We start from the raw sequence: 27,269 nt of genomic DNA on the forward strand, positions 1-27,269 counted from the left end.
CGCTAACACCCTTCTTCTTCCCCTAATCTTCATTTTACTTTCATGCCTTTTGTTTTTTTTTTTGGGGGGGGGGGTTAGAGGCAGGGTCTCACTCTAACCCAGGCTGACCTGGAATTCACTACGTAGACTCAGGGTGGCCTCGAACTCATGTTGATCCTTCTACCTCTGCCTCCCAAGTGCTGGGATTAAAGGCCTGTGCCACCACACCTGCCTTTCATGCCTTTTTCTTTAACTCACGGAGATAAGTTAGAGTTGCTTGCATGATCATGGGTAGAAGGTTATTTACTGTGGAATGGGCAAATTACCAGTGGTGGCTACACCACTGATGAACCTGACTCCCCCTTTCCTAGCAACCATTAGCTATCATTAGTTAATCTGGGAGGTCTGGGATCTCATGGATCCTCTGGGGAGGAATTTTGATGGAGAGAAAGATGTTTGAAGAGACTTAAGATTTTCCTTGTAGATTTTTTTGCTTTTAGGCATGGGATAGGTGAGTGGGGTGATCAGCCTAGTAATTATATAGTACAGAAATTGACCAACATCTTGACCCAAAATAAAACATTCTTTTTAAAAAAAATTGGATATAGGGCTGGAGAGATGACTTAGTAGTTAAGGCGTTTGCCTGCAAAGCCAAAAGACCCAGGTTTGATTCCCCAGGACCCTCGTTAAGCAGATGCACAGGGGCCACACGCATCTGAAGTTCCTTTGCAGTGGCTGGAGGCCCCTGGCATGCCCATTCACTCTCTCCCTCTTTCTCTGTCAAATAAATAAAAATAAAAATAAATTGTACATAAATCCTTGGTGTGGTGGTGTACATCTTTAATCCCAGTACTTGGGAGACAGAGGTAGGAGGATCACTGTGACTTTGAGACCAGCATGGGACTACAGAGTGAGTTACAGGTTAGCCTGGGCTAGAGTGAGACCCTGTCTTGGGGAAAAAAAATGGACATCAAAAAGATCAGTGTGACAAACCAGGCATGGTGGTGCATGCCTTTAATTCCAGCACTTGGGAGGCAGAGATAGGAGGATTGCCATGAGTTTGAGGCCACCCTGAGACTACATGGTGAATTCCAGGTCATCCTGGGCTACAGCGAGACCCTACCTCAAAAAAACAAGCAAACAGGGGCAGGTATGGGGGCACACACCTTTTATTCCAGCACTTGAGGGGCAAAGGTAGGAGGATCACCATGAGTTCGAGGCCACCCTGAGACTACATAGTGAATTCCAGGTCAGCCTGTGCTAGAGCAAGACCCTACCTCAAAAAAAAAAAAAAAACAAAAAACAAAAAAAAACCCAGTGTGATAAAAGACAAAGGATGTCTGTTCCAAACTGAGACTAAATGCTATACAGGATATTATTAGTAGATGAAAATTGTATAACAATGTGAAACTTACCAAAGTTGATTACTGTGGCTATTGGAAGAGAATATCCTTATCTGTATGTGGGAGGAGTAGACATGAACAAAGAATAAAGCAATCACAGAAAAATGTTAATCATTGGTGAGTTTGGGTGGAGCATGTGGCTAAACTTAATTTCAAAATCATTTGCAGTATGAAGTAGCTCTTTGTATTAGTGAATATAAATCTAGCTACCCTTTCTTTTCAGGATCCCAAGTGCATAATTTTATTTTATTATTAGTTTTTAAAATTAGCACACAGAGTAATGGGTTTAAATGTTTTATTTATTTATTTTTAATTTTTTATTATTGACAACTTCCATAATTATAGACAACAAACTGTAATAATTCCCTCACCCCCTCACTTTCCCCTTCACAACTCCTTATTTATTTGAGAGTGACAGAAAGACAGACAGAGGGAGAATGGTTGCACCAGGGCCTCCAGACACAGTAAACAAACTCCAGATGCAAGCACCACATTCTGCATCTGGCTTATGTGTGTACTGGGGAATTGAACCTGGATCCTTAGGCTTCACAGGCAAGGGCCTTAACCTCTAAGCCATCTCACCAGCCCAGTAATGGATTTAATAATGGTATTTTCATGCAGGGTTTGTTTTTTTGATTGTTTTATTTTTGTTTTTCAAGGTAGGGTTTCTGCTCTACCTAGGCTGATCTGAAATTCACTATGTAATTTTATGGTGGTCTCCAACGCATGGCAATCCTTTTATCTCTGCCTCCCAGTGCTGGGATTAAAGGCTGTGCTACCATGCCTGGCCAGGGTTTGTTCTTGTTGCTACTCCTCACTCCACTCCCCAATCTAGCTACCTGTTAATCACTTATTACTGTGTGTCCAGCACTTTACTGGGACCTTGAAGAGGGCACTAACTGATGGCCTTACTCTTAACACCACCGAGAAAGCCCCTCCAATGATAGGCAGAAAGTATAAGGTCATCAAGAAATTGCATGTGATTGCCCACACCTGTAATCCTACTTGGGCTGTGGAGGTAGGAGAATCAGGAGTTCAAGGTCATCCTTAGTTGCATAATAAGTTTGAGGCCAACTTAGTATTTATGGGAAAAAAGTTCAACTAGAAAGTTTAAAAATAGAGACGTGACCAAGATAGGTGGATGAGATCAAGGAAGGGTGGGTGCAGCCAGGCATAGTGGTGTGCATGCCTGTAATCCCAGCTTCACTTGGGAGGCTGTGGTGGTTTGATTCAGGTGTCCCCTATAAATTTAGGTGTCCTGAATGGTAGGTTCCCAGCTGATGGAGATTTGGGAAATATTGCCTCCTGGAGGGAGTATATTGTTGGGGGCAGGCCTGTGGGTGTTATAGCCAGTTTCCCCATGCCAGTGTTGGGCACACTCTCCTGTTGCGATTGTCCACCTTATGTGGGCCAGGGGGTGATGTCCACCCTCTGCTCATTCCATCGTTTTCCCTTGTCATTGTGGAGCTTCCCCTTGAGCCTGTAAACCAAAATTAATCTCTTTCCCAGAAGCTGTTCTTGGTTGGGTGATTTCTACCAGCAATGTGAACCTGACTGCAACAGAGGTGAAGAAAGAAGTCTCAAGAGTCCAAATCTAGCAGGGTGTGGTGGTGCACACCTTTAATCCCAGCACTCAGGAGGCAGAGGTAGGAGGATCACTGTGAGTTTGTGGTCAGCCTGAGACTAAATAGTGAATTCCAGATCAGCCTGGGCTAGAGTGAAACACCCACCTTGAAAAACAAAAAACATAAAAAAAAGAGTTCAAGTCTAGCCTGAGCTACATAGCAAGTTCGAAGTCAGCCTGGTTTACATGAGGTCCTGTCAAAAAAAAAAAAAAAAGAAATGGGAGCCGGGCATGGTGATGCACACCTTTAATCCCAGCACTCAGGAGGCAGAGGTAGGAGGATTACCATGAGTTCAAGGCCACTCTGAGACTACATAGTGAATTCCAGGTCTGGGCTAGAGTGAAACCCTACCTCGGACAAAAAGAAATGGAGGAAAGAAGGAAGGAAGAGAAGGATGGAAAGAAGGAGGGAGGGAAGAGATATAGGGAGCCTTGAAAATAGGATTTAAATCAGCAGGAGACATTTCAGGCAGGGACAACAGATTGTGTAATATGGATAGACTTGTGCAAAGCCTTAATGGACTGGAATGGAGAATAAGTCTTAGGAAATATTAGAATATATGGTTGAGAAGGGCTGGGGAGATGGTTCAATTGTTAAAGGTGCTTGTTTGCAAAGCCTGCAAGCCCAAATTCAATTCCTTAGCAGTCACATAGAGCCAGATGCACATCTGGCATTAATTTTCAGGCAAGAGACTGCACATACACAATAAATAAAAAATATTATTATTATTATTTGTTTTTTCAAGGTAGGGTCTCACTCTAGCTCAAGCTGACCTGGAATTCACTATGTAGCCTCAGGGTGGCCTCAAACTCATAGCTATCCTCCTACCTCTGCCTCCCAAGTGCTGGGATTAAAGACATGCGCCACCACGCTTGGCTAAAAATATTTATTTTTAAAAACGGCTGACCTGAGCCAGGCGTGGTAGTGCATGCCTTTAATCCCAGCACTTGGGATTTTCTTTCTTTCTTATTTTCTTTTTTTTTTTTTCGAGGTAGGATCTCACTCTAGCCCATGCTGACCTGGAATTCACTCTGTATTCTCAGGGTGGCCTCCAACTCATGGCGATCTTCCTACCTCTGCCTCCCAAGTGCTGGGATTAAAGGCGTGCGCCACCACGCCCAGCCAAAGCTTTTCTTTTTAGATGGTGGTAACCACTGGGGAGACTCAAAACTCATCAAAGTGTTGAGGGGAAGGGTCAGTGGAGTGTTTAGCATGAAGTGAGACATGTCTATCACACCCTCCAAGGGTAAGGGACCATTGCAGAGGAGGTGGTTGGAAAGAATCTAAGAGCCAAAGGAAGGAGAGGAGCGCTTTGTGATACTATCTTCCAGAGACAAAGTGGCCATGGTATTCATGACCTCACCATGGCTGAGGCTACTTACGCAAGACCTGCGTAACAGGGGGGAGAAATGGATGACATCAACATAGAAGAGGGACTAGTTCAAAAGAAGGGATTCAGTGGAAGGGGTATTCAGGAGTGGGGAGAGGGGATTATGATCATGATATATTGTCTATATGTATGGAGGTTGTCAATAAAAAGTTTAAAATGCATTGTTGAATAGATATGATGCAATCAGTCTGTAAGTTCTTCAAGGTTTAGTGTCTAATAACTAGGTACCATACAAAAGATTTGCTTCAGGCCCAAACCCAACCCCAAAGGAGTTTGTCTCGAGTTCTATATGTAATATTTATTTTTATAGTTTGGGACCTAGGGGCTGGACCTTTCTTCATTGTTCTTATTTGAGACATGGTTTTACTCTGTAGCTCATACTGGATTAGAACTCACTATGTTGCCCAGTCCTTGAATTTGATTTAGCTTCCCATGTGCTGAGATTACAGGTGTGAGTCCCTATGCCAGCATTTTTTTTTTTTTTGAGACAGTCTGTCATGTTGCTCAGGCTGACCTCAAACTGGCTATATAGCCACGGCTGACCTTAAACTCCTGATCCTCCTGCATCCACCTCCTGAGTGCTGGGATTATAGGCATGTCCAATGCCTGGTTTATGTGGTACAGTGAACCCAGGACCTTGTGAATGCTAGGCAAACATTCTGCAAATTAAGCTACATCCCTAGCCTCCTAGACTTCCTAAAGCCCACATTAAGCAAGGCAAGGTCTGTATAGCAATTTCCTCTGAAAGGAAACATTTCATCCTGAAGGGGAGCTCATTAAGATTCAGGAGGTTCAGGGTTGGAGAGATGGCTCAGTTGTTAAGGTGCTTGCCTGCAAGGCCTAATGACCAGGGTTTAAATCCCCAGTGCCCATGTGAAGCCAGATGCAGAAAGTGGAGTATACATCTGAAGTTTGTTTGCAGTGCCTAGAGGCCCTGATGTACCGATTCTCTCTCTCCTTGCAAATAAATAAAATATTTTAAAAAGAGTCAGGAAGTTCAGAAGCTCATTAAGACTGAGGACCTCCCAAGTGTCAGGAAGTTCCTGAAATCTACAAGATCACAAGACTCCACCCTAAGGTTAGAGAACCAGTGAGAAACTACTGGGAATGACTCTTGACCAGCCAGGTATGCAGTGAGTGCCAAAGACACAGATACCATGAGGCCACCTTCGAGGAAGGGATGTGACTTTGTAGTGATACAGCTATCTTCTAGTCACCCATGCTTTTGACCCCTCACCCGTATTCCTATAAGTAACCCCAACAAACTCACAGAATTAATAAACTGACTTGATTGGAACAGTTTCTCTGGTCTGTTGCCAGTGCCCTAGCTTGGGTGAATAGACCTTTCCTGGTATCTCTTTAAAAATGTTTAATGTGGGCTGGAGAGATGGCTTAGCGGTTAAGCGCTTGCCTGTGAAGCCTAAGGACCCCGGTTCGAGGCTCAATTCCCCAGGACCCACGTTAGCCAGATGCACAAGGGGGCGCACGCGTCTGGAGTTCGTTTGCAGAGGCTGGAGGCCCTGGTGTGTCCATTCTCTCTCCCTCTCTCCCTCTATCTGTCTTTCTCTCTGTGTCTGTCGCTCTCAAATAAATAAATAAAAAATTTTAAAAAAGAAAAAAATGTTTTATGTGGGGCTGGAGAAATGACTTAGTGGTTAGGGCACTTGCCTGCAAAGCCAAAGGACCCAGGTTCAATTCTCCAGGACCCATGTAAGCCAGATGCACAAGGGGGCACATGCATCTGGAGTTCGTTTGCAGCGGCTGGAGGCCCTGGCATACCCATTCTCTCCCTCTCTCTCAACTAAATAAAGAAAAATAAAACATTTTTCTTTCTTTCTTTCTTCCTTTCTTTCAGGAGGCAGAGGTAGGAGGGCTGCCATGAGTTCCAGGTCACCCTGAGATTCCATAGTGAATTCCAGGTCAGCCTGGGCTAGAGCGAGACCCTACTTTGAAAAACCAAGAAAAAAAAAAAAGGTTTTATGTGACAGTACAAGATTTGAATGGCTCCCAACGGAAGTGGCACAGCACTCTGAAATACTACCGCCCTTCTACTCTGGTGGGTGAGTGTATGGCTGCAGGCACATATGCCACTGTACACATTTCTGTGAAATTGCCCTGCTTCCACCTCCCCTGTTGCCCTAGGTGCATTGGGATTATAGAAGCCCACCACAGCCTATCACATCTTCTGGTTTCTACATGGGGTCTGGAAATCTGAACTGAGGTACTCAGGGTTGTGTGGGAAGCGCTTTCATCCATTGAGCCATTGCCCCAGCCCTATGCTTGCATTTAAAAAAGGCTAGCCTTGATAGAAAAGCTACGCGGTTAGCCAAGGATGAATCTAAGTGGGGACATTTCCAGTGCTTAAAACCGGGCCTGGGAAGATGGCTCAACAGTTAAGGCACTTGCTTGCAAAGCCTAATGACCTGTGTTTGATTCCCCAGTGCCCATGTAGAGCCAGGTATACTAAGTGGTACATGCATCTGTAGCTTTTGCAGCAGCTGGAGGCCCTGGTATGCCCATTTCTCTCTTTCTCCTTGAAACTAAATTAATTAATTAAAATAAACTGGAGCTCAGGTTGGTTGACTTGAGGAGATATCAATGCCTAGCTATCTTCCAAGAAGCTCATGATAGAGCCGGGCGTGGTGGCACACATCTTTAATCCCAGCACTGGGAGGCAGAGGTAGGAGGATCACTGTGAGTTCGAGGCCACCCTGAGACTCCATAGTGAATTCCAGGTCAGCCTGGGCTAGAGTGAAATCCTACCTTGAAAAACAAAACAAAAGAAACAAAAAAAGAAGGCCATGATATTCTCAGCTCAGCAGCATTTTGCACCCCTAAACACAAGACCAGGCTTTGGTCTTGACAGCAGATCCAAGCCCTACATCTATGCTCTAGCAAAACTTCATGACAATTTTAATAAGTTTAAACCTATTTTCTCTACTAACTTGTATTTAAACTCCAGCTATTTGTCTTTATTTCAGGCTTCTTTTTTTAAATTTAATTAATTTTTATTGACAACTTCCATAATTATAGACAATAATCTATGGTAATTCCCTCCCTTCTCCCACTTTCCTTGTTGAAACTCCACTCTCCATCATATCCCCTCCTCCTCTCAATCAGTCTCTCTTTTATTTTGATGTCATCATCTTTTCCTCCTATTATGATGGTCTTGTGTAGGTAGTGTCAGGCACTGTGAGGTCACAGATATCCAGGCCATTTTGTGTCTGCAGGAGCATGTTGTAAGGAGTCCCAACCTTCTTTTGGCTCTTACATTCTTTCCATTGCCTCTTCCGCAATGGACCTTGAGCCTTGGAAGATGTGATAAAGATACTTCATTGCTGAGTGCTCCTCTTCTGACTCTTTTTTTTTTTTTAATGAACTCCAGTTGCGTGTGTATCTGGATGATGTGGGTTCTGGGGAGTCCAACCTGGGTCCTTAGGCTTCACAGCAAGTCCCTTAATTGGTAAACTATCTCTCTAGCCCTCTGATTTCTTTTAAGAGGCTAGTTGCTTTTAAAAACTTTTGGGGTGGGGTGGAGACAGGGTCTCACGTAGCCCAGGCTGGCACTGAACTCACTATGTAGCTGAGAATGACCTTTAGTCTCCCAAGTGCTGGGATTACAGGTGGCTCAGTTTGCTTATAGTTTTTAGGTTCTAGGTACATCAACACAGCATTAACATTAATTGTAGGTGGAGACAGCACAACAGAGCCCATGGCTCACATTTGGCCCTCTCTTGCTTACCTTTGTACGCCCCTCATGAAAATCTGTTCTTTTTGATTAAAAAAAAAATACTTTGCTGGGCTGGAGAGATGGCTTAGCAGTTAAGCGCTTGCTTGTGAAGCTTAAGGACCCTGGTTTGAGGTTCAATTCCCCAGGACCCACGTTAGCCAGATGTACAAGGGGGCACATGCGTCTGGAGTCCGTTTACAGTGGCCAAAGGCCCTGGAGCACTCATTCTCTCTCTCTCTCTCTCTCTCTCTCTGTTGCTTTCAAATAAATAAATAAGAATAAACAAAAAATTAAAAAAATACTTTACTGAGTGTTCCATTGTCCAAAATGTAGGTTTCCATATGATTTATTTATATCCATTTAGATTTTGATTAGCCCTCCCTCCACCTTTCCTTTACTCAATTTCTTCCCCTAACCTCACTTTGGACCTTTTGTTGCTAGAAAATTTTCAGTGCCAGGGATGGGATACATTCCAGTGAGTTGTTGGCCAGGGAGGTCCCTGATTCCCCAAAACATTATAGGCCATTGCCAAGGCCCTTGGTTTCCCACCAGGAATAGATGGTAAGACCCTATTGCTGAAGACTCCACATACTTGGGCTGCAAGGCCACTGAGAAATCCTGATGGAACTGAGCTGATAACCTCCTCCATGTAGACCAGCTGACAGAAAGCTGGAAGAAGCCAATCTGCATGCAATTCAATGGGAGAAAGAGAAATCACCAGGGAAGATACTCAACAGTGGACACTGCAAGCCTTATATTTTGCCAGCCAGGACAAATGAGCCAATGGGTGCAATAGTGGCATGTCTGTCATGGTGGAAACCAACTGCCCTTTAATTGGACTGGAGACCCACTCCATGGGAGGGAATACAACCCTGATACTGAAAACCTACAACAGGGGTAGTCATGAGCCCTAGGGTTGTAATGTCTGCTGCAGTCTGCCTAAATGTATATTCTATGCTTATCAAACTGCCCAGTAAGCACTTCTCTTAATGTTCATACCCTTATATTAATGCTACTCTAACTTTTGGTAGAGAACCTTCTCTTTTCAAATGGCATTGACCTTGGGATGATCAGAAGGCATCATGGTGCTGGAAAGAAGTGACAGGAGTGCTCAGTACTGCAATATTTCTATCATACCTTCCAAGGCTCAGAGTCTATTGTGGAAGAGGTGGAAGAAAGAATGGAAGAGCCAAAGGAAGGGTAGGACTCCCTACAATGTGCTCCCCCCAGACACAAAATGGCCTGGATATACATGACCTCACAGTGCCTGACACTACCTACACAAGACCATCTAATAGGAGGAAAAGATCATGACATTAAAATAAAAGAGAGACTGATTGAGAGGGGGAGGGGATATGATGGAGAATGGAGTTTCAAAGGGGAAAGTGGGGGGAGGGAGGGCATCACCAGGGGATATTTTTTATAATCATGGAAGTTGTTAATAAAAAAAAAAAATTGAAAGGCCGGGCATGGTAGCGCACGCCTTTAATCACAGTAGGGAGGCAGAGGTTGGTGGATCGTCGTGAGTTCGAGGCCATCCTGAGACGACTTAGTGAGTTCCAGGTCAGCTTGGACTAGTGTGAGACTCTACCTCGAAAAACCAAAAGAAAAAAAATTACTTAAGCTGGGCATGGTGGCACATGCATTTAATCCCAGTACTCAGGAGGCAGAGATAGGAAGATTGCCATGAGTTTGAGGCCACCCTAAGACTACATAGTGAATTCCAGGTCAGCCTGAGCTAGAGTAAGACCCTACCTCGAAAAAACAAAAAAAAAATTACTTACTTATAGGGGGGGAGAGAGAATGGTGTACCAGGGCCTCTAGCCACTGCAAACAAAATCCAGATGCATGCACCACCTTGTGCATCTAGCTTGACATGGGTACTGGTGAATTGAACCTAGGTCCTTTGGCTTTGCAGGCTAGTGCCTTAATTGCTAAACCATCTCTCTAGTCTTACAAATCTGTTTTTTTTTAAATAAATGTTTTTATTTATTTGAGAGAGACAGAGAAAAGAGAGGGAGGGAGGGAGGGAGGGAGAGAGAGAGAATGGGCATGCTTGAGCCTCTTGCCATTGCAAATAAACTCCAGACACATGTGCCACTTTGTAATCTGGCTTTATGGAGGCACTGGGCAATTGAACCCAGGCCATCAGGCTTTGCAAGCAAGTACCTTTAACCTCTGAGTCATCTCTCCAGGCTGTAAATCTCTTTTAAGGATTGAAAACAATCAAAATAATAATTGAAGATATATGAATGATATGTGTAATTTGTATTTCTAAAGTGGTACTTGAACATAGACACATCCTTACATATTATCTATGGATATTTTTTGTGTTGTAGGTGAATGTTGTAGAGCTAATGTGGCTTATGCACCCTAAACTATTTACTAACTGACCCTTTACCAAAAAAAGTTTGCTGACTTGGGCCTGGGAAGATGGCTCAGTGATTAAAGGCACTTCCTTGCAAAACCTGCCTGTTCCAGTTCAATTACCAGCACTCACATAAAGCCAGATGCAAAGTGGACCTAGTGTCTGGAGTTCGTATGCAGTGGCAAGAGGCCTGGCACACACATACTCTTTTTTTTTTGTTTGTTTGTTTTGAAGGTAGAGTTTCACTGCAGCTCAGGCTGACCTGGAATATAGTCTCAGGATGGCCTCAAACTCTTGGCAATCCTCCTACCTCTGCCTCCCGAGGGCTGGGATTAATGGCTTGTGCCACCACGCCCTGCTCACATACTCTCTTTCTATATAGAAGTAAGTAAAAAAAAAAAATAGAAAAAGTTTGCTGACTCTTGGGCTAGTCTAATGGTTCTCAGCCTTCCAGGGAACATTCAGACATTTTGGAAATGTTTTTGTCACAACTGTGGAGGTTGGAGGTTTGTAGCCAAGATCTTGTGGAGAGAGTCCAGGGATGCTGTCTACAATGCCCAGAACAGCACCCCCCCTTACCCCAAATACCCATGGTGCTGAGGTTGAAAACTCATGTATTGAAAGAATGAATAAGTTTTCCAGTACAAGGAAAGCTCCATTCCTTTTTCTTCCCCAGATTTTTAAATATTTTATTTATTTGAGAAAGAAAGAGACCGACAGAGAGAATGGTCATGCCAGAGCCTCTAGCCACTGCAAATGAACTCCAGATGCATGTGCCACCTTGTGCATCTGGCTTACTGGGTACTGGGGAATTGAACCTGGTTCCTAAGCTTTACACGCAAGCTCCTTAACTACTAAGCCATCTCTCCAGCCCAAAAGCTCAATTCTTGATAAGGGATTTACTGACTGTCCATGTCTTTAACTCACATTATTTCAGGTAGCCTTTGCCAATGGCTCTGGAAAGGAAGCACTCATGTTCTCCTTTTCAAGAGGTCGCTTTTTTTCTATTTATTGACAGTCTCTATGTAGCCCAGGCTGGCTTTGAACTCACTATGTACACCAGGCTAGCCTCAGACACAGGCCCTCAGGAATGCTGGTATTTCACCATTCTCCCACCCCACTTGATGTTTATGATTTTTTTTTGTGTGTGTGTATGGCTTTTTAAGGTAGGGTCTCACTCTTAGCACTGGCTGACCTGAAATTCACTATGGAGTCTCAGGTTGGTTTCAAACTCAAGGCGATCCTCCTACCTCTTGCCTCCTGAGTTCTGGGATTAAAGGCATGCACCACCATGCCTGGCTCGCGTATGGATTTCGTGGTAGCTTTTCGTACTGGAAACTAAACCCAGAGTCTCGTGCATGGCTTTGGAGTTCGGAGGCCAACATTTCCGCCAGTCAGCCTAAGGACTCAGTATTTTTCCACGCTTCGGGAACCGCCACTGCTTCCCGATGTCCTAAAAGATTAGTTTACCTCGGCTGCCCCCTAGTGTATGAGCTGCGTAGAGGCAGGCCAGTGGCGTTTCCTTTGGATCCCTGCAGAGGCCTCGAGGCTTCCATACAGAGAAGGTCCCGTCTTTAGCATCTGGCCATCAGGGAAGTTAAACTCCCGAGAAGACTCACCTCCTTTGGAACCACAATTCTGCAAACCGGCCCTTTGTCTCGCCCACTTTAGCTGTTACGAGGTCGGCAGGCTCTACTCTGTTAGTCCTAGACTACTTGGTGTTTTAGGACTTTAAATGATAAAAGTGGTGAGGTTCTTTCACTTCCAGAATTAAAACTTGCCTGAGTCTTGTTCTGTAGGATATGGCACGCCTCTTCCTCACATGATGAGCTCAACTGACTAGTTTGACCCATGCTAATAAAGGAAAAGTGGAGAACATCCTGCTCACACACACCCTGCCCCCAGTGGGCATTTAAGGAAAGGAGGGGCATGACAGGAGGAAGATTTTCTGGGCTCATAGCACCTCCTCGAGCCTCTGAAATGATCCGCAGAGCAGGCAGCCACCCACTGCTAAAGCAAACCATGGTGAACTGCACCACCTAATGACAGGATCAGAATACAGAGCCATTTAGCATTTCTTTGAATTTTATTGAAAATTGACATGGACATTAGAAAGATAACGAGCTAAACAGTGCTGGTTCTGGGATATTTCTTGTGGAAAATGAGAGCCCCAGAGGGGCAATGACTGGTCACACCTTTGAGCAAAAAGAACAAAGAAGAAAGGAAAAACAAACACAGATTCTGAAAAAACATGCAAAGAGGCTCTCTCAAGAGACACCGGACAGCAGAATGGCGGTGGTGGTGGGAGGGAGGTATGAGAATGAGCACACTCACATGGTATTCTGATGGAAGTAACGCCAATGAATTCAAGGCAGATTTACCACCATTGAAGCTCTCCCTCCAGATCCCAAGTAGAGCAGAGACCTCTCGCAAAACCCCAAATGCTCGTGGAAGATTGGAGTAATTTTGCTCTCACTAAGCTTAACCCCCCTCACATCTTTCTCCACCTGAACGTTAGTGAATCCATTTGTCCCCTTGCTGGACTGAAGATCTGCGAATGCCGAAGAAGATGCAAATGTCACTCAATTTTCTCTTCCAATTCAGAAATGGTTTAATAGTGGCCGAAGTCAGTCAACCCATTGAACCAGAGAATTGTTAAAAAGAAAAACAAAACTCAAAACCTTGTAAACAGCATTTTCACACCCATAGCTGAGGTCTCCTGCCCCAGTCACTTAACACTTGGGTGAGTGGTTCTGTAGTTGTCTCTCTGAGGTTACATTTCGTCCATTTTTCCAGCTCTGATGATTCTTTGCCTGCCTTGTTAGCTTAAGACAAGACACTTCCACTTAAAATACCATGTAAGTCAGAAGAGAGCTTCTTGCCTGAACGGACACAGGGACACATGTACACTTGTTGAGTGTGGTGTATGTGTGCGTAGTTGGGGAGGGGACTGGTTGGTTTCTGGTTTGAGACAATATGGAACCCTAACTCTTCTATAATGGCAGTCTTCTCCTTTTACACTTAGTGCAGCTGCTGAAGACAAGGTTAAAAAAAGCTGGAGAGGGAGAGAGAAAGAGAAAGAAAACATGAAATTAGCCAGAGAAAGGACATTTAAGATAAGATGGGAGGGGAATGGGCAGCATAAGGTAGCAGAGATTACATGTGGAGAAGACAGGTAAGGTCATGGATGGGCCATCACTGTGGGGAAATCTGCAGAGAAGTTTGGAAGAACACCACACACCAGTTTAAAGCTTTCTTGTTTTAATTAAAAAAAAAACACATTTAACAGCCACATGTGAATGCCAAATAATTAAAAACAAAAATAAAAATAAAAAAAATTCCAGAACTGCAGGTGGGAAAACAGACTTTTTGCCTTAAGAGAAATAAAGGGTGTGTGTTTGGGTATGTGTTTTAGGAAAGCCATTCCATTCCAGTCTGGGGATATAAAAGCACAGACCACTTCTAATGACTGGTTTTGTTTCACCAGGAGTAAACAAGAGAATTAGGGTATTTAGGAAAGAAAAAAAAAAAAAAACAGGAATAACTGTACTATTAAAAAAGTAGTTTTAAAACAAAACCTTTCTACAGAGAGAAAAGCTACTCAGTAAACTAAGCATATGAATTGTTTAAGTAAGTTTATCTTTTGTTCATAGGCCCGACTTTTGTTCACCAAACTTTCCCAATTATAAGGATAACACAGGACACCAGTTAAATGTACCTTTGTCTGGTTCAGGCTTTCAGGAAAGTTCACTGTCTAATGGGTACTGTAACAGCTGGGCCTTCTCCTGGACTGCCTCTACCTGCCCAATCCTGGTGGTTCTTTTCTACGTGAAAACCCTTCAGGGTCTTCTAACAGAACATCAAAAGACCTTGTCTCCAGGAACATATATATAGATCGGGTCCCATGGTGAGACAGATTAGGAACCTGGAGATATGAATTTAGCTTGGCCTTTCTTTGCCAAGAAACAGCAGTGGAACCTTGGGTAAGTTTCATTGGGCCTCCATTAGAATCAGAATAGAGGGTTATACCAGTCATGATGACCCATAGCCCTCTCTTTTATAAAAATTCCTGCTTGGTTTCAGAAAGTTGTATGGCTCAAATACTTAGGAAGTATTGTGAGATCTTCAAGCCTCAAGTAGTGAATCTATATACCAATGCAAATGAAAGGCCTCCTATATTTATAATGTGAACACGTCTGCAGGGAGGATGGTGAATATTGGTTGGGAGTCTGGGAAGGTGGATTTAAAAACCCCAAATCTTTAGGTAAGGATCCTTTCTCAAAGAGGCTGCACCCTTCACTCAGCAGGCTGATTCTCACTTACTGGCTGAGTATCTGAGAGGCTTTAGGGATTTTGTTTTGGGGTTTTGGTTCTTGGTGGTAGTGGTTCGTTTGGTTTTATTTCCAGGCATAAGGTCTCCTAAAATGTTCAATATGAATTTTCCCAAGAAACTAGTTTGGTTTTACAGCATTACTTCTGGCCATTAACCAATACATACCAAAATTCCCTTCTTGATTTGCCAACAAGAACAGAGGTTACCTGCTTGCTTTTAAACTAATCCTACTTTTGTGCCTTTGCTTCTTAGTATTATCTATAGTTGTAGACAATAACCCCTTCTCCTTCCTCAACACTTCTGAAAACTCTAGGAATTTGGTATCACCTTGGTGTGTTTTAAAGGAAGTGATCAGAAAGACACCTTTAAAAATGAAAAAGAAGAAGGTCATGGTCTGTGCCAGTGAGCCTGGGAGGCAGGAGCATGTTGCAGAACTCAAAAAGAGGTGAGGCTTGAAGCACACAGCAGGGGTGGGGGGCCCGGCTGCCTGACAACACAAAAAAAAGTTGTCAGTTAAAATAGGAACCTTCGCTTAAAAGGCTAAGTGGAGTCCAGTCCAGCTGTAGCGGGGCATACTATTCAGTACACAGCCATGGATTACTGCAAAGGAAGGGCAGAGAGATGCCATATTAGCCACAGATCATTGCCGGGTCGCCTCCAGCTGTCACTGTCACTGTGCAAATACCAAAGGCCACACTGCCTCTTAGCTCTGGCAATGGAGGGCTCCATACTTTAAAGAGATTCCCAAAGCCACTATCAGGCAGGACCCATTATAACATGTACAGCTAGGGTATTTAAAAAAAAAAAACAACAAAACATCAAATCCTTACACTAGAGATAAAGTTAAGGACCTTCAAAGGGACAGCACCTCTTTTCTTCCCGGTGATGGTCTCACCTATTCTTTTTGTTGTTGTTTCCCCAAGGTAGGGTTTCACTGTAGCCCAGGCTTATCTGGAATTCACTATGTAGCCACAGGCTGGCCTTGAACCCAGAGATCCTCTTTCCTTGGCCTGGGATTAAAGGAGTAAACCACCAGTCCTGGCAGTCTCGTCTATTCTTAGTGGGGATGTGTGCAAAATGGAAATTCAAACCATTTTCATATTCACCAAGTAGAAGACTCATCCAAGCAAATCCCAAGCTCTTAACCAGTCAGTTTACAAAATGGGATTAATTATTGTTCCTGCTATTGGCTCCATCTTATTGGGCTGGCAGGGGGCCCTCTGGGAAATGACCAAGGAGATGCTAAAACCCCTCAGAAGAATTTTGTCAGTCTATCATTCAAGACTCTATGCTGGTAACAAAATTCAGATTTATTTTCCTTTCTGCATCTATGGGTTACTCAGTGTGTGTGTATGTGTGTGGGGGGTGCTCTAGCAATTGTATTTCATAGGAAGGGCTTGGTGTAAATAAACTTGTGGCTGACTTACAACACAGCTGAACAACACAGATGAACCAAAACGGGAAAGGGCTGGGCTAAGAGGCTGGAAAGAAAAGGTACCACAGGATCTTCCTTTGGAGCCTCTGAGAGGGGTCTATAGCTCCTGGAGCTAGAGAAAAGGCAGGGAAGACCAGTGACTGGGATGCAGGAGACTTAAGGGAACCATTGTGCTTGCCAGCTGGCATTTGCCCAGTCATGGTGGATGGAAATACTTCCGGGAAACCAACAGTGGTCAGATTTCAAACAAGGAAGCTGATGATAAAAGGTAACAGACAGGGACCTCTGAATATGTCACAGTTTGCCAAGGATGGGGATGGGAGAAGTTGGGCACAGACGGCTGGAGGTACTAGGTGAGGGACTGGGATGTGGGTTTCATCTCCAAACCACGTGATTTCTGGCTTCTTGCTCAGAGACCAGACATCATCCTCTGACTCTTGGGTGTCTATAAACATTCGAAGGAAGAGAGGGGAAGGCATGGATTGTTTGACCTCCAGGCATGTTAATGGGGAATTAGAGAAAGGGAGGCCCAGCTCTGTTGCACAGGAAAGGGTGCGTCTACAGGAAGCCCAAACTGAAAATGAAAAGAGAAGGTGGGTTAATAAATGGATGGATTAATATACCAAAATCAAAGTCAGAAGAAAATTAAGCCATGATCACTAATAGGTAAATTAGGATATAGCTATGTTAGATGATCTAATAGCATACTGCCTCTACTAACAGATAAATTAGAATACAGCTATGGTAAATAGTCTTTAAACCTAACTGCATTGGCTCTGGGAACATGCTTTCTTTCATACACAAACCTCTAAATGGCAGCAGTAGTGGTATTAGAAAGCAAAATAATGATCAAAATCCACACATTTTTTCAAGTCTGGTCCTAATCAATGACACACCACTACCACCACCACCAAAATAACCTTGTATATAAATATATTCACTCCATCTCTGGTAGTCTCAGGCAGCAGATAAGAGTTCTAGGTTCTTGGCCCCTTGTTCCATAGAGAAGACAAAGGAAGCTGAGCTTTCAACTTGGGTATCCTTTGGAGCAAAGCTAGTCAGCTAACTGGTACCCTGGGGCAAGACCTGTTAGCCAAGTGTGTGAGGATGGGTCCAGACCATAGTGACCCAAAAACCCGGACGATGGAAGGCCATTACTGGTTTATGTTCACATAAGATTTTGACCTTTCTCACATTTGAATTTCATTCCTATGACATAAATAGTTCAACTCAACTTGGTCCCCGGGTCACATATAAAGAGACTGAGAAACTGACTTGTCTGTGGTCACAAAGAAGGTAGCATCATATTCAGGATCAAATCTGTTTAAGATTCTACCTCAATGAAAGTCTTAACTGTTTATTACCTGAATACACTTTGTATGGCTTGGTTAGGACATGTCTCCTAAAAGGTTCATGTGCTGGAGGCTTGGCTGCCAGCTAATGGTCTTTGAGGACTCTGATCTAATCAGCAGATTAATGCTTTGATGGACTCATAATCTAAGTGCATTATTGGGAGGTGGACCTAAGTAAAGGAAGTAGGTCATGGGGTCATGCCTTAGAAAGATACTCCTTGCCCTTGCTCCTCCTTTCTGTTTACTGGTTGCACCATGATGGGATCATCTCTGCTATCTCCATTCTGTCCATGTCTGCCTCATGTTAGGCCTACACTGATGAAACCAAGTGACCGTGGACTGAAACCCCTGAATGTGTGAGCAAAAATAATAAATTTTTCCTCCCTTAAGTTGATTTTATTAGGATTTGTCACAGTGACAGAAAAACTAACACAATGTTTATGCCATTAATTAAGGTCTATTTGATTTTGGGGGTGGAGTATTGTAGTGGTTTGATTCAGGCATTCCCCCATAAACTTATGTGTCCTGAATGCTAGGTCCCCAGCTGGTGGCAATTTGGGAACTGGAGCCTCCTGAAAGTGATGTACTGTTGGGGGGGTGGGCTTATGGGTGTTATAGCCAGCTTCCTCTTGCTAGTGTTTAGCAAACACTCCTGCTGCTCTTGTCCACTTGATGTTTGCTGGGAAGTGATGGCCAGGCTCTGCTCATGCCATGTTTTCCCATGCTATCATGGAACTCCCCCTTAAGTCTGTAAGCCAAAAATAAACCCTTTCCTCCCACAAGCTGCTCTTGGTTGGGTGCTTTCTGCCATCAATGCAAAGCTACTGCAACAGGTATAGTTAGGAGCATATGCATCTATGAGAATGTGCCACTAATTCCTCAAAATGAATAGATCTCCTACTCCCCCACATACATACATAAAGCCACTTTGGAGATAAACACACATGCTCCTCAGGTAAATGACAACATGCCAGGAACAAGAAGTTCTGTGTTCCAGTTTTGTCATTAACATACTGTGTGATCTTTGCTGGTCCCTCAAAGCCTTTCTTCCTTCTCTACCTCTCAGAATTGTTGGCGATGAGATATCTTATGGGAAAACACGATGACAATCAGTAAATGCTAAGCCTCTTATTTCATTCTTTGTCTATTTCCTAGGGGAAGAATAACCTTAAGAGTACCATAAAAGGTCTATGTTCTGGGCTTTGTAGGAAGTAAATATGTTTTTAAAAATATTTTATTTGGCTGGAGAGATGGCTTAGCAGTCAAGCGCTTGCCTGTGAAGCCTAAGGGCCCCGGTTCGAGGCTCGGTTCCCCAGGACCCACGTTAGCCAGATGCACAAGGGGGCACAAGCATCTGGAGTTCATTTGCCGTGGCTGGAGGCCCTGGCGCGCCCATTCTCTCTCCCTCTGTCTTTCTGTTACTCTCACATAAATAAATAAATAATAAATAAACAAAAAATTAAAAACAATTTTATCTGGGACTGGAGGGATGGCTTAGCAGTTAAGCACTTGCCTGTGAAGCCTAAGGACCCTGGTGCGAGGCTCAATTACCCAGTATCCACGTAAGTCAGATGTACAAGGTGGCTCATGCATCTGGAGTTCGTTTGCATTGGCTGGAGGCCCTGATGCACCCATTCTCTCTCTCTCTCTCTCCCAATCTCTCTATGCCTCTTTCTCTCTGTGTCTGTCTGTTGCTTTCAAATAAATGAATAAAAGTAAATTAAAAAAATTAAAAAAATATTTTATTTGGGCTGAAGGGATGGCTTAGTAGTTAAGGTGTTTGCCTGCAAAGCTAAAGGACCCAGGTTCGATTCCCCAGGACCCATGTAAGCCAGATGCACAAGGGGGTGCACATGTGTGGAGTTCATTTGCAGTGGCTGGAGCCCTGGTGCGCCCATTCTTTCTCTTTCCCTCTCTTTTTTCTCTGTCAAATGAATAAAAATAAAATATTTTTTAAATTTTTATTAACATTTTCCATGATTATAAAATATATCCCATGGTAATTCCCTCCCTTAAAAATAAAATATTTTTAAAAAGAAAATATAGGGCTGGAGAGATGGCTTAGCGATTAAGCGCTTGCCTGTGAAGCCTAAGGACCACGGTTCAAGGCTTGATTCCCCAGGACCCACGTTAGACAGATGTACAAGGGGGCGCAGTTGTCTGGAGTTCGTTTGCAGTGACTGAAGCCCTGGCGTGCCCGTTTTCTCTCTCTCTCTGTCTCTCTCACTCTTTCTCTCTCTGTCACTCTCAAATAAAGAACAAAAAAAAAGAAAATATTAAAAAAAATTGTTTGTTTATAGATTTGAGAGAAAGAGAGATGGGCATGCCAGGGCCTCTAGCGACTGCAAACTCCAGACACATGCACTACCTTGTGCACCTGGCTTTTCAGTATTGAGGAATCAAACTCAGATCATTAGGCGTTGCATGCAAGTGCTTTAACAACTGAGCCATCTCTCCAGTCAGGCAAATAATAACATACCAGGAACTGGAAGTTTTGATATGGGCACATTGTTCATATACTGTCCTACCAAGGACCAATAACCATGCAGGCTTACTATCTACAGCTTGGTACAGGTCACAAAGCAGTTAAAAAAAAAACAAAAACAATCAGACAGCTTCAAGTGTTAATATGTCTCTTTGACACTATGTCAAAGATAAGGAGGCATAGCAAGCCTCTTTCTTTCTGGCCTGTATTCTAGATGGCTTTTGTAATCAGCCTTCCTAGTGAGGACTCTGGGAAGGAGGCATGGTGCCCTTGCTGCGTTCAGATTCTAGGGAGCTAAAGCCCTCCCACACTAGCTGATCTAGGAGTGCTTTCATGCTTTACTATGGAGAAGCTTGCCAGGAAAAGCCAACGTACTAGTGGCTGGGGTTGGCTGTTTATCAATTGCCTCTCATTTGTCAACTATAGCTTTAATTATAGTTTTTCCAGAATTCAATTTAGGGATGGCAACTAACAATAATGTACTTAGGGAGACTTAAATGAAATCAGGTCTAGCCACATGCAATGAAATCTGAATGAACTGAAATCTAATTCATCATACTACATTTTCCCTGACCTCCTCACTGAAAATGGTGGAACAAAACAACTCTGTAGGAACTGGGCTCCGACTGCATGCCAGACACTTGGCTAGGCACTGGCTCTACAGTAGTGGACAGACACTCTAGGAATTTACAGTCTTCCGAAATGGAGAGAGCTGCTGTTTGATGCCAGTGCATTAACAGGGGTTCTAGGACTTGCTTCAAAGCCAGGCAATAAATCATTTCATTTTTTTTTTTAGGATGCATTTGTTTGGCTCAATTTCCTGGGCTTTATGTTTCAGAAGCCTCGATGGACTTCCTCTTCAGGATCTGCTTGAAAGGAGACTGTTTTGCCAGCTGCACAAGGTCCTCAGTGCAACAGCCATGGCCATCAGTTTGGTGACTAACAGCAAGCTCTCTACCTAAATCATGAACTACATGGCTGAGTGGGGAGATGTCTTCTCAATATTTCATAGTCCTCAATTCAAACAGACTCAAAGTAAAAGGGCATTTATGAGGCCACTGATGTATTTTGAACACAAACTAGACATTTTAGGTTAGCAAATAATGATTAGTTTTATAGGTGTGATCATGGAGATTGTATGGTTTCTTTAAGGGTCATTATCTTTTAGAAATACATACCAGGGCATTTATAGATGAAATGATATGGCTTTTGCCTTACACTAATCCACCGTATCTGAGGTGATTGGGGAAATAGGACTAACCATACATTGATGGTTATTTGGTAGCTAGGGCCATAGGGCTGCTTTACACCATCTTCTTCTCTTACACACATTTGAAAGCTCCCATGGTTAAGCTTCAAAACTAATGAATAGGGCTGGAGAGATGGCTTAGCGGTTAAGCGCCTGCCTGTGAGGCCTAAGGACCCTAGTTCGAGGCTCAATTCCCCAGGTCCCACGTTAGCCAGATGCACAAGGGGACACACGCGTCCAGAGTTCATTTGCAGTGGCTAAAGCCCTGGTGCGCCCATTCTTTCTCTCTCTCTATCTGCCTTTCTCTCTGTGTCTGTTGCTCTCAAATAAATAAATAAATAAAAAATGAACAAAATTGAGCCGGGCGTGGTGGCGCACGCCTTTAATCCCAGCACTCGGGAGGCAGAGGTAGGAGGATCGCCGTGAGTTCAAGGCCACCCTGAGACTACATAGTGAATTCCAGGTCAGCCTGAGCCAGAGTGAGACCCTACCTTGAAAAAAACAAAAAACAAAAACAAAAACAAAAAAAATGAACAAAATTTAAAAAATTAAAACTAATGAATAAATCTAATTGTGTTATTAAAAATATTTATGGGCTGAAGAGATGGCTTAGCGGTTAAGCACTTGCCTGTGAAGCCTAAGGACCCTGGTTCGAGGCTCGGTTCCCCAGGTCCCACGTTAGCCAGATGCACAAGGGGACGCACGTGTCTGGAGTTCGTTTGCAGTGGCTGGAAGCCCTGGCACGCCCATTCTCTCTCTCCCCCTCTATCTGTCTTTCTCTCTGTGTCTATCGCTCTCAAATAAATAAATAAATAAATAAATTAAAAAAAATCCATTTTTAAAAATATTTATATTCCATTTCCTTCCACAACCTAACTCTAGCAGACAGAAGACACCTAATCACTACATATAGCCTCCCATAACTGTTTTCTCTCGCCCTTAAAAGCTATGTGATGCCAGACTGCCTCATTTTCTTTTGTAGACACAAGCCATAGGCCTCACTAATCCTGACTCACAGTACCTGCTTAGCTGATGATTTCATGAAGCTCATAGTTGTAGAATTAAATATCAGAATTTCTTTATAGGATCTGAGGTCTTTTCATTTTCTTCCACTTTGATTATAGTTTTGGGAGGTGTAAAGCCGAGAGAAATTGGAGAGCTTAAACCCGTCAGATGAGAAGTAGCCACCAGAGGCAGGGGGGTGGCGTAGCAATTTCTCATCTAAGACTCTAATGAATCACCTAACAAGTAACATTTAAGATTTCATGAAGCATGGAGTAAATCTAAAGGTTAATATTAGATGCATAAATTTTGATGATTTCCTTCCAAAACAGGGTTTATAATAATTGTATTTAAATTTTCAATGGTCATAGCTAATAAAAATATTAAATACCTCTAATATACAATAAAGGTTCTTGAACTAGATTGATTACAATGGGTTTCTTTTTTAAGACTTAAAAAAATTGTTTATTATTTATTTGAGAGCAAGAGAGAGAGGGGGGGAAATGGGTGCACCAGGGCCTCCAATCACTGCAAATGAACTCCAGATGGATGCATGAGCCACCTTGTGCATCTGGCTTATGTGGGTACTGGGGAGTTGAGCCTTGAACCAGGGTCCTTAGGCTTCACAGGCAAGCACTTAGCCACTAAGCCATCTCTCCAGCCCTGCAATGGGTTTCTTTTTCAGGAATGATATGCAAGTAAACCAATGTAAGTCTTTTGTTTTGTTCTTTTTGGTTTTTTGAGGTAGGATTTCACTCTAGCCCTCTGCCTCCTGAATACTGGGATTAAAGGTGTGCACTACCACGCCCGGCTTAGTCTTTTATTTTATAAGCTTGTTGGGGATTATTATGTGAAATGAGTTTTTTTTAAACAGTAGAGATTCAAATGATTCTGTTCCCCCCCCAAAAAAAAAACTATGCCATTCAGAATCTGAGTGGGCCAATTTGGGTGTAATAAAGATGGATATATATATATATATCAACAACAACAAAAAAGCAGAAGCAGGGCTCTAGAGAAATTGCTTAGTGGTTAAGGCGTTTGCCTGAGAAGCCAAAGGACCCAGGTTCAATTCCCCAGGACCCACATAAACCAGATGCACAAGAGACACATGCATCTGGAGTTCATTTGTAGTGGCGAGATGCCCTGGCGTGCCCATTATCTCTGTCTCTCTCTTCTCTCTCCCCTTGCAAATAAATGAATAATTAAAAAGAAAGCAAGGCTGGGGATGGTGGCGCATACCTTTAATCCCAGCACCTGGGAGGCAGAGGTAGGAGGATCGCCATTGAGTTTGAGGCCACCCCGAGAGTCCATAGTGTATTCCAGGTCAGCCTGGGCTACAGTGAGATCCTACCTCAAAAAAACAAAACAGAAAAAAAAAAAAGCAAAATCACAATGGTACTACACATTTTCCTATGCTTTCCAGCTGTTCTAACAGCAAAGGGTTGTGAACATCCTGCCTTTAATCAGGCAGGCAGGCATTCCACAGGCACCCTGTACACGTAAAACCACACCAGGCTACTTCTTCATACTGTGAGTCACAGGAGGAAACCAGCTAGCCCAACAAAGCAATTTCTTTTATGGTTAGATATGTGTTGGGGGTATGTGTGAAATTTGAGGAGATAAATTCCAGAAATCACTGCCAGTTCTATTTAGAGTTAATAAAGCTTACCAGGACCCTGGGTCTCATGCAGCATGCAGCAAACAGCAGAGTTAACTGTAAAACAGTAAGAGCTGATGAAGATGGAGTGTGAGGAGCAATCACTTATTATGAGTTGATATAAATATTGAAGTGTTAGAGGTCAAAAGAGATTAGGAATAGCAGGAGGGGGAAGGGTGGCTCTGTAGAGACCCCTAAAGCATTTCCATAATCTCTTTAAGGCCAGGCAGAGGAAATGCTGAATATGTGACTTGATCAGATCCAACCACCAGCTGTCAAGGAGAAATGCTGCTCGCACCATTCTATCTTCAAAACCAGCCACCAGCAGTAGCAGCAGCATTAGGGAAGGAAAGTGACAGACCTAACAGCATTTCTTACAGAAGTTCATCAGTTGTTCATGGAAGTCCATCCAAAGTTCAGACCTGGAGTCACTTATACCCTTGGAAAGATGGCACACGCCAGGCTGTTGGGTTAGGCCCTTATTGCCAGCATGTGGTGCCAGGTTCCAGGCAGGTTTTCACCCATCTCAGATCTGGAAAAGAGTACTGCCACCAAACCAAGTATTTATGGAGATGGAGAGAGTTGCTTCCTTATGTAGGGTCTTCTGTCTTGGGTGAATGTTAAGCAACAAAGGGAAGCCTAGTCTAAGAGCCTTCACTGTCCATCTTGAATAGGGAATATTTTAGTGGCAACATTGCAGTCTAGAAAAAAAAAATTAGGTTAGTCTCCCAAATTCTGCAATTCCAGTGACCTTGTTAATAAAAACCACAAGGCTATGAAAACAGCAGGTCAGAGCTGAAAGAAAAGTTTCAAAATTTCTGATTTTAAGTTTAAGAATCTGGGGCTGGGTTAGATATAGCTCAGTGGTAGAGCATTTGCTTATTAACATGTGCACAATCCTGGGTTCCATCCCTACCACTGTAAAAAACGGTGACAAAGAAACAAAAAGAGACAGGAATCTATTCCTGCTTTATAACAATACAACTAATACACCATGACTAGTAAATTGATATGGAGTGTGTCCAAAGAGATTTGTCATCTGGCTAATAGAACTTTATCTATCAGGTAATACTGAAAAAAATTAATTAATCAGAAAATTTGACATATAGCTTTATGATTCAGTCCTGAAAAAATAAATCCCTGGACTTGTTAGTGAACATGTTCAAATTATATATTCATTTGGCAAAGGTAAATAATCAGATTGTAAAACTGAATGACTTGAAATATAAAATATTTTACAGTCATGGTGTTATTCCTTTTTGTTTGTTTTCCAAGGTAGGGTCTTGCTGTAGCCCAGGCTGACCTGGAATTCACTCTGTAGTCTCAGGGTGGCCTCGGGGTCTCAGCAATCCTCCTACCTCGGCCTCCCAAATGCTGGGATTAAAGGCATGCGCCACCACACCTGGCATGGTGTTATTCTTAAGTGACAAGCCTGACACAGAGGAAAGGAAGATGTGTCTTCCTTCTGGCAAGTATCCAACAGTTGACTCCAGAAACTAGTGGCTAAAAATAGAAGGTAATGACCATGGTCATCTTTGGGATCTTAAGGATCCATTAGTAAGGACATTGTTACACACTTCATCTGAGAGCTGTTTGAGTGGCACTGTAATGAACAACTACTGAGCGGAAGGGATCCTTGGTGTTTTCTCGGTGGTGTATGGTTCTCGCCAGAAATGCTTTCCTCTTCTCTGGCTCTGAGATGAGGAACTGGGTAACTTCAGCAAACAGAGACTGGGGTAGGGTCAGGACTACTGACTTACCTGCTGACCAGGAACCTTACCAAAGAGCAGGAAAAACAGAATGGTTTTAGAATCACTCCCTCAGCTTGAGGATGGACCACACAGAGGACACTGGCATCTGAAGGTTCCCCACTAAGTTCTCAGTAGCCCGAGCTGGGCTGCAGCAATCAGTGGTAGAAATTGCCTTCCATGGGCTACAGCTAGTGAGAACTGAGGATGAGTTATACCATAGGCCCCTCAGATATGGGACCAGCAAGCGGGCCTGTAAGCCACGTGAGGTCCAACCCAGAGGCTTCTGTTAGAAGGTATTCTCTTTCTTCCACAAGACCTATTTGCCTTTCCTTTGGTTCCTCTAGTTATTACACTGAACCTCAAACTGCTTCCACCCTTCTGCTTTTTCTTCCCCTAGCATTTGCCTTGCGTTTGCAGCTTTCTCAAGTGGGCCAAAAGGAAGAGCTGAGTTTCTGGGACTATTCCCTCCTCTTCTCTAGCTCCCCAAACTCAGGGAACTCAAAGGTGCAAAAGGGACAGTGAACACCAAGTTTGTCGAAGAGCCAGCCCATAGTTCACACTCGGTCACTACCTCCTTCCCTCTCAGCCTCCAGGTCCTGCCCAGTGTTGGGAGGGGATGAGTGGGAGAAAGAAGCCACCCACTTCTCAACCGCAGGCTACTTACTTCTTCTTCTCTTTGTCCCTTTTCAGAGTCTGTGAGCCCCCGGCCTGGGAACCCTGAGACTGGAGCAGCTCGGCCGCTGTCTTTCTCTGTTTGAAAGCATTCACTTCATCATCCAGGGACTTTTTCTTATCCTCTAGCTTCTTCTTCTCCTCCTGGTGCAGTTTCTTCAGACGGTCGAACTTCTCATGCAGCTGGCGGGGAAGCACAGGGAGGATGGCATTAGAGAGGCTCCTTTATGGGGAGTGAGCAGCAGCCAGCCCGGCCAAACCCAGGGTGGGGAGGGACTGGGGTGCCTGCAACCCTGCAGGATCCCAGTGTGTTGGCAGACATTTCTGCCAGGGGATGCCATGATGAAACCAAAGGGTGCCATGCTGTGGATAGTTCTCTTCTCCTGCCATTTGATCTCAGAATCTCTACCTGTGTGATGGTGAAATGAACAGCGCATTCTGCTTAATCAAACTTTTGTTTTGTTTTGTGAAGTAGGGTCTCACTGTAGCCCAGGATGACCAGGAATTCATTATGTAGTCTCAGGGTGGCCTCACACTCACAGTGATCCTCCTACCTCTGTCTCCCAAGTTCTGAGATTAAATGCGTGTGCCACCACACTGTTTTTGTTGTTTTTCGAGGTAGGGTCTCACTTCTAGCCCAGGCTGACCTGGAATTTACTAGGTAGTCTCAGGGTGCCCTCAAAATCACAGCAATAGTCCTACCTCTGCCTTTCCAGTGCTGGGATTAAAGGCGTGTACCACCATGCCTGGCTAAGAATGGCATTTCTGTTATGTGGGTAAACAAATGCTCTCATATTGAATATGAGGCCCACTCCATGGGAGGGAGTTCATGACTGAT

The 27,269-nt window shown here is 43.7% G+C and overlaps 1 protein-coding gene across 4 annotated transcripts in view; it reads right to left on the reverse strand.

The window, feature by feature from the left end:
• Positions 1-12,562: 12,562 nt before the first annotated feature.
• The window catches only part of Septin6 (septin 6), a 93,885-nt gene continuing 79,178 nt past the window's right edge, over positions 12,563-27,269 (reverse strand). The window contains exons 9-11 of one of the 4 annotated variants that reach the window (XM_004672604.2): positions 26,424-26,614; positions 24,021-24,065; positions 16,118-16,837 (exon numbers count right to left, since the gene is read on the reverse strand). In XM_004672604.2, coding sequence (XP_004672661.1) covers positions 24,062-24,065; positions 26,424-26,614 — 195 coding nt within the window. In that variant the 3' untranslated portion in view covers positions 16,118-16,837; positions 24,021-24,061. The other 3 variants (XM_004672602.3, XM_004672600.2, XM_045140124.1) reach the window with 3 other exon arrangements.

Source organism: Jaculus jaculus, chromosome X (assembly GCF_020740685.1).
Source record: "Jaculus jaculus isolate mJacJac1 chromosome X, mJacJac1.mat.Y.cur, whole genome shotgun sequence".
NCBI lineage: Eukaryota > Metazoa > Chordata > Mammalia > Rodentia > Dipodidae > Jaculus > Jaculus jaculus.